The following is an 8,107-nucleotide window of genomic DNA, read 5'->3' as shown; positions in this document are numbered from 1 at the left end:
TTCATTGTTAGATGGCATCTTGATTGCTGTGAGTCCGCATATATCCATCACATTAGAAGCAGTATGTACGAAAATATAACTGCGTGGTCGATACTTAGAATGGTATTCATTATCATTCCTACTATAATCGTAGCCCCTATCCCTAGCCTCCTCATCATATAACCTAGTAGTATCCCTCATCTCAACATCTACTAAGCCGTTCACCAAAAATCCCTTACGACACGCATTTTTCACCTTGAGGGATAATCACTATATGCAATCCCTAAATGTAGAGCCTCTACTTAGCCACATGTAGATAGCATACCTTCGAAGAAGACACTTATACAGCAAGGGGCTCGACATTCCAGATGCCCTCGGCGTACTCGTTGATGCACCTGTCCGAGCTGAAGAAGCCCATCCTAGCAACGCTACGGATGCACTTCGAGACCCACTCGTCCTGGTTGCGGTATTCATCGTCTACCATCCTCTGGGTATCGATATATGATTGGAAGTCATCCGACACTAGATAGTAGTCGCCATGATCGCGAACGGCCGAGATCAGCGCGTTGAAGTCGTTAGAGTCGCCGAACTTGCCACTCTTAATAGCCTCGAACACTTCGTTCAGGCCAGAGTCGATTGCGTGCGAACCGTACGTGTGCGCGTGGCGCAGATCCTCCACGTCCTCGGATAGGGTGCCGAAGAGGAAGATGTTTTCTTGGCCGATTTCTCGGGTGATTTCGATCTGATATTCGTGAGTTTCTAAACTGCAATAAGAAAATTGTAGCGGACTTACATTAGCTCCGTCGCATGTCCCGATGATTAAACCGCCGTTCAGCACGAATTTCATGTTGCTGGTTCCGGACGCCCTATCTGTGTGTTAGCTGCCGATTTATAACAACCTATAGTCTGGGACTCACTCTGTGCCGGCAGTTGAGATGTGCTCGCTGAGGTCAGAAGCAGGAGTAATCATCTCTGCTTTACTGACGTTGTAGTCTTCCAAGAAGATGACCTTTAGGAGATCACCAATATCGGGGTCCTTGTTAACGACAGCACCGACGCTGTTGATGAGGTGGATAATCTGTTTCGCCATCCAGTAGCCAGGTGCAGCCTTGCCACCGAAGATCGAGACACGAGGTAGCTGTTTCTTCCTCTCTTCGGGACTTAAGGCCTTGAGCTTCAGATACCGATAGATGACGCCGAAGATGTTCAGTTGCTGTCGCTTGTATTCGTGGATACGTTTGACCTGGACGTCAAACAGAGACGACGGGTTTACCGTAACGCCTGTGGTGCTCTTTATGTACTTCGCAAGCCGGACCTTGTTGGCGTATTTAATCTCGGCCCATTCCTTTCTGAATGCTTTGTCGTTGACATAGGTCTCTAGCTTATTGAGGAGCGTGAGATCTTTCAAGAAACTGAGACCGCCAATTTTACTAGAAATCAATTCCGAAAGTCGGGGGTTTGCTTGATGTAACCACCTTCGAGGTGTGATACCGTTTGTGACGTTGGTAAATTTGTCTGCGCCGAATATGTTGACAAAGTCCTTGAAGATAGTCGTCTGGATGAGGTCTGAATGCAGTTCGGCAACGCCATTGACCTTGTGAGAACCAACAACGGCCAAGAACGCCATGCGGACCATCTTTGGCTGAGATTCTTCAATAATCGAAACCCGGCTTAGTATGTCCCGGTCATCTGGGAATTTCTTTTCTACGCTCTGTAAAAAGAAAAGATTGATGTCATATATGATCTGGAGATGGCGAGGCAGAAGATTCTGTACTAGACCGACGGGCCATTTCTCCAGAGCCTCGGGCAAAACTGTGTGGTTCGTGTAGCCAAACTAAAACATAGATACCTGTTAACAAGATAGAGCCAAATATGGCTAATTTTCAGAGAGTACTCACGGTTGACGTGACTATCTGCCAAGCCTCATCCCATTCAAGGCCTTCTACGTCTACCAGTATCCGCTGGAGCTCTACAATGGCTAGTGTTGGGTGGGTATCGTTAAGCTGGATTGCAACTTGGTCGGAGAATTCACTCCAGGCACGCTTCGTCTTCTTGAATCGACGGACGATATCGTAGAGCGAAGCAGCAACCCAGAAGTACTGCTGCTTAAGACGCAGCTCCTTTCCGCGGTCAAGGTTGTCATTCGGATATAAAACGGCACTGATGGTCTCCGCTCTTTGCTGGTCTGCTACGGAGCTCTCATACTCCCCGCTGTTGAATTTCTGGAAGTCGAATTCACCACTAGCGGCTTTGCTGGACCACAGTCGCAAGTTGTTAGTAGAAGGCGTGTCATAACCAGGAATTGGTACGTCGTAAGCGACAGCAGTGACAAATTCACCCCCTTCCCAGAAGGCCACCGTCTTTCCGTTCTCGTCTTGGGCTTTGCGAACGTTGCCGTGGAATTGGATCTATATTTTCTGTTAATCAACGTTATGTAAACATAGACTAGCTATCAGATAGCAACTCACGTCGACTGTAATATCGTGTCTTGGAAATTCCCACGGGTTGAAGTCGAGCCAGTAGTCAGGAACCTCGACTTGGTATCCGTCGATAATCTCCTGCTTGAAAATACCATAGCGATATCTTAAGCCGTAACCCCAGGCGGGATAGTTTAAGGAGGCGAGACTGTCGAGAAAGCAAGCCGCAAGTCGTCCAAGTCCACCATTGCCCAATGCAGCATCGTGTTCTTGGCCAATGATGTCTTCGATGCGAAATCCAAGCTCGTCAAGTCCCTCTACAAAAGAATTAGCTACCTTTTAACTAGTTATCTGATCAAACAGAGAGAAGTCGACTATGCCTTACCTTTAGCAGTGGGTTTAGCACCAACATTGAGCATAGCATTGTCAAGAGCACGACCCATCAAGAACTCTAAACTCAGATAATAGACGCGCTTGCTATCTGTGAAGGTCTGGCGCTGCTGAGTCTTGTTCCACTCCTTAACTAAACGATCACGAAATGCTAAACTTGTAGCCGAGTAAGCAGCCGACTCGTCGCAGTTGAACATGCTACGAGCCAAGGTTGTCTCGACATGGCGAACAACCTCCTTCTCAAACTCATCCTTTGTCTTGAAGCCATCGAATTGGTGCTTAGTCCATGTCGCACGTTGAGGCTCGGGGATCGCCGCTACAAGAGGATAATAGGGGTTAGTAAGTGGTCCAATTATAATAATGATAAGGAGGTGATCCCTTTAGGAAATGATCGAAGCCACCAGAAGAACACATGACTTATACGAACCTTCTACGTTCTTGATCTCGTTGGCTCCAAAACCCGTGAAGGTACGCTTATGTTTCGGGCGAGAGATGCCCGCGGGGCCTACAGAACCGACTATGTCGACAATAGGAGCGGCTGTGGAGGGGCGGCGCTCCCTGGTTGGTAAACTCGACGTCATCTTGGAACTTTGAGCTTATAAGTTTGAAGCTACCCCTTAAAATAGGATGAAGTAGTTAGAATTCACGGAAAGCTGAGACTCAGTAATTAGGAAGAAAGAAAAACAACCGCCATCCTCTATTACAAGTAGACGAACGATCAAAGACTAGTTGGCACGACAATACTTAACATACCTAGGTAGGTCTAAGAGAGGAGCTAACGATAAGCAGAAGCAAGGATGGTGGATGATGGAATGAGGGGGCGGGGTTAGTCGATGGAGATTGGAGCTCGTTCTTTGTGAGAGTAGAGAGCTCTGGTTCCTGGTCCGATGTCGATCACCGCGGGGTACTTATACGGTCGATATCCTCTCCCGTAACACGACAACACTTCCTATCCCACGAACGGAGTAAGAACGAAAGTAAAGAGGAAAGGTTCAGGAGGCAAACAAAGGGAAAAAAATTGCGGGCATCAAGGCAAATAAAGAGGGAACATGGCCCGGTGACATTTAAGAGGAATCGGAGCGATGGTGGATACTGAGTTACCGGGGGGGAAGAGTTCCCAGAAGAAATCATGCCACAGCTAAGGCACGATGACGAAGGGAAGCCTGTGGAAGCTGCATGCACTATGCTGTAGAAGTATAGAACCGTGATCAATTGGCAAAAGCGGTAGTCGTAGAAATGTGCCTCTACCTCTACGTAGTGCCTAATGTATAAGTTATAACCTGACATATCCCAATCACTATATTCTGTCTTATTAGAGAACTGATATGCGAATAGGGAGATGGATGTATGGAGCTCTACGGGTAGTGCGGAGAGGTATACTACCTTAGCATGTACGATTGGAACCACTCGTATAAGTCTGGAACTGTTAGCTAACGTTGTACTAGCCAACGGTCTAAGATATATTTACGAGCTAGCCTAACATTTGCTAAACTCGAGGACCACTTGTTTCCCATGGGGGAGCACAAGATGATTTCTAGAGAGATATAACTCGCTATACTGTTAACTGGCCCAGTTCCCTTATATTGCTTAGGGACGTTAGATGGGCATGATATACTAACGTGAAGCGTTGAGCTAATATTACCCCCCCTTTTTGTCGACATCGGAGTATCAAAACCTCCCACCCAACGACAACTAGAATATGCGGCTGGAGGTCAATATCCGAACTTCCATGGTTAGGGACTCGCAGACAGCGGCTCTGTTAGTCAGTGGTAGCGCATCTGACCTAGCATCTGCAGCATAATACTTCCTTGTCAAGCAACTTACATGGATAATATGCTGCACCTTCTAGACGGCTATGTCATATCACTTGTAGACGTTACCTCTCACAACAAGGTCGTCTGACTGAAATAGCCATCCTCCATACATACATACATACATACATACCTCACAGGTAAGTACTTACAACGCCATCGCAATATAAACCATACACCTCCCCTTTCCCATTGCCGAGATGTGCGCAAAGAACGTTAATAACAATAACAACAATAACAACAAAGCCCATCGAGACTCTTCCCTTATAAGTTCTGAATGTTCTAGATCCATAACCCCGCCTCGATTTAGAGGCCCCCCCCGCAACCCTTGTAGTTTCGGGCTATTAATAATCGCATTCATACGCTGTAGCGTTTCTCTTGGCATTGATGATTTACATAGAGAAGATATTACATGCATGTGATACGAAGTCCATGCATTTTAAGGCTTCAAAAACGGAAAAAGAAAATCCTATACGTTGTAGAATTGCGATTCTAATAGGGCAAAGGTATATAGGGTGATATGATTGGAACGGTATACGCGGGTAGACCTTTTAGTTTCTATTGTACTAAACTTTTTATAAGGATAATAACAAGGCTACATGAAATATCCTACTATATTGATTTTTGAATTGTGTTTTCTAGTTTGCAGTATATTTTATTTTTATATATTGATGAAGTTATCATACCAGTAGTTTCTACTTTTCGATATATTTAAAATATTCGCGTTAAGTTAGGTATATACCTGTTATAAGAAGGAACTAAAAGGGAGCGTGCGAAAAGATGCGAATCAACATTTGACACGACTATCATACATAAAACAACGTAATGCATTCATGAATTTTTTTTCTATTGGTTTTAATGCGTTTCGCATCATTTAGATGCTATTTGTTGACTTATTTCATGAATACCTGACAGAAGGGGGTATCTACTGGTAACTATCTCATGGGACGTCGCCCGATTATGAGCTACCAACTTTGTTCCCAGCGCCTATGCAGTCTAGACTCGTCTATACGAATACCTTCGGCACCTCCTTATCCCTTCGTCGATCCTATGTCGGATGTTGTATGTAATGGTGGTGCCTGTCAAGCATCGGGCAGCTTCTTCTTCTTCTCCTTCTAAGTAAAAATGAACAATAACCATCTCTCACCAGACTCTTGCGGTCAGTATTTTTCTGCCTGCCATTCCACGTCATTCCCATATGCCGAAAACATATTAAAAACCTGTGAGATTGTCGAGGCCCCTGACGCCTTGCAAGAAAACACAAAAAACAAAAGAAATCTGTGTGGTTCCCTGCCTAAAACTCCTGCCCAATGCTTTTGTGGTTCTCACTCTTAGGGGTATAACTTAAGCCCCGGTAAGCCGTAAACGATTAAAAAGACGAAATCACAAGATGCCAGAGTCCTTCAGCGCATTATTAAGTATCGTTTCCTTCACGGCCGCGAATACCAACCGAATGTTGGATGTGTCTGTTGCTTGGGTTAAGCTAAATACGAAAGTCAGCAACTAGAAACAAAAGGGGGGGTTTTTTTTTTTGGATGCTTGGACATACTGAGGATATAAATTCAGGTGAGCTCTATTAACCTGGTTGAATCTCCATAGCAGGTATTTTGCAGCTTTATTCACATCGTTGCCCCCGGAGTAGTCTGGGAAATAATTACCCAACGGCGATCTAGGAAGCTTGACTTTAAATATGTCAACCTTGTTCAGGAACAGTATTATGCTCGTTCTCATGAACCATCTCGAGTTGACAACCGAGTCAAATAGCAACAAGCTTTCCATCATTCGATTCTTCATAACGTTAGCTGAAATACTCTGGCCTTTGGATGCTTTTCAATAAATACCTGGCTACTTTCTTCGAGCAGCACCTGATCGTATTCGCTCAGCGCCACGCAGAATATGATAGACGTCACGTTCTCGAAGCAGTGTATCCACTTCTTACGCTCACTCCTCTGCCCACCAACATCGAACATGCTAAAAGCGCAGTTAGAATCTGTACTATATCAGAATCGTTATTTCGGAATTCTTACTGAATACTGAGAGCTCCCATCTGGAATCGGGTTTCGTAGATACCGGTCGTCTTCGTCCGCGCGCGGAGGACATCCATTTCATTTGGTAGGTAATCCTGGGCGCAAATTCGCGATACTTCGTCGAAGAAACTGCAGCAGTGGTAAGTAAGACATGACCGAACTGTATTGGCCTCTTTACTTACTACTCGGCTGAGTCCATCAAGTAGAATTCCGTGGCGTGCTGCATAAGTCGCTCGATGCATGGATCGTGCCATAAGGCTTGTACTGCCGTCGCAACCTTGGGTTCGATATGTGCTGATGGGCCTGATTCGACCGTATATCCTAGCAAATAGTCGCAGTACTCTTTGGTTTCCTCACTGCTCGCCTCGATATCGAATTGGTCCATCGCGATAATAACGGCTTTGGCGCATTCGATCAGGTTTTTAAAGACCGTGGCGCGGTAGTTGAATAGTTCATCTTCCGAGTAGCCTTTCAAGTGTATTATCTTCATCTGCTTGACAATTGTTGATTTTCCGCTCTCGCCGGATCCTATTGGATGGACCTTGTTAGTACCATAGACCACGAAGAAGATACCAATGGCTAAGAAAAGACAAGCTTACCTAGTAGAAGAATTTTGCATTCTCGCCTTAACCTCTTCGAGTCCTCATCGAGTGCGCGGTCTATAGCCTGACTCCGTTTCTTTTGCTCCTCTTCCTCCTTATTGGAGCTCATGCAAGCCCCCATCATGTATACAGGTCGCGTTGGTCTGAGAGCCAACGCGATTGTGAGTATGTAAATTAACTGGTGGTAATTGTTGACTTATAAAGCGACAGTGCGCATATGTGATCCGCGATAGTTGTCACTCAATGGCACATTCTTTTTTTCCTCCAAGAATTCGTGAACGGGTAGGACTTTATTCGTTGCGATAGTCCCGCGTGGAAAATAAGTTGGAGTCGACAATAGTTTATGATTATATGACCGCGTTTCTTTGTTTGATGGGGTCGACAGGTGGGTTGGTAGAGGTTGCCCTGGTAGATACTGTCTTAGCGGTGAAGGAAGCGCTTTTGTTGTGGGTTCTCGACTGAAGTAGTTTCGGGGTTGCGTTGTTTGTCAAGACGGAGGGTGATGTAAATATAGCGAATGAAGCGAATGGTGCGGTAATCAATGGAATATGACGAAATTGATTGGCAAGAGCTGCAAGAGGATATCTAAAGAAGGGAGGTGGTCAGCGCTAACTATCCCCTTAGCTTTAATAACTTAAGAAGTTTAGGAATTAAAAATGGAGGTGCATTTGATAAGTTGAGAACGGTATTAGTCAACTTCGAAGCGAGGCGGTGCTGCAAGAAACGTGCCAGGCTAAGTTGTAGTGTAAAATGATAAACGGTAAAAGGTAAAAGGTAAAAATAAAAAAAGGGTATAATCCCGGCCGCGCCGGTGAAAGTAAGGGAATATAAAATATACAAAATAATTCATGTCCATATTATAATTGTTGATGAATAACATA

The 8,107-nt window shown here is 45.1% G+C and overlaps 2 protein-coding genes across 2 annotated transcripts; both read right to left on the bottom strand.

Moving 5' to 3' along the window:
- Positions 1 to 319: 319 nt before the first annotated feature.
- Positions 320 to 3,367, bottom strand: GL218_02043 (Glycogen phosphorylase; the record flags this gene model as incomplete). Its single annotated transcript, XM_033578532.1, has 7 exons — positions 320 to 721; positions 773 to 845; positions 897 to 1,813; positions 1,878 to 2,387; positions 2,448 to 2,713; positions 2,782 to 3,102; positions 3,214 to 3,367. 7 exons carry the CDS (start codon positions 3,365 to 3,367, stop codon positions 320 to 322), a joined length of 2,643 nt encoding a protein of 880 aa, XP_033438164.1.
- Positions 3,368 to 5,980: 2,613 nt separating this feature from the next.
- On the bottom strand, positions 5,981 to 7,350 carry GL218_02042 (Guanine nucleotide-binding protein alpha-3 subunit; the record flags this gene model as incomplete). Its single annotated transcript, XM_033578531.1, has 6 exons — positions 5,981 to 6,080; positions 6,147 to 6,385; positions 6,439 to 6,568; positions 6,625 to 6,753; positions 6,807 to 7,152; positions 7,224 to 7,350. 6 exons carry the CDS (start codon positions 7,348 to 7,350, stop codon positions 5,981 to 5,983), a joined length of 1,071 nt encoding a protein of 356 aa, XP_033438195.1.
- Positions 7,351 to 8,107: the final 757 nt, after the last annotated feature.

The sequence above is a fragment of the Daldinia childiae genome (assembly GCF_008694065.1).
Source record: "Daldinia childiae strain JS-1345 chromosome Unknown Scaffold2, whole genome shotgun sequence".
Classification (NCBI taxonomy): Eukaryota; Fungi; Ascomycota; class Sordariomycetes; order Xylariales; family Hypoxylaceae; genus Daldinia; species Daldinia childiae.
Note: the sequence above shows the minus strand (reverse complement) of the source record. Positions and strands in the feature narration are given on the sequence as shown.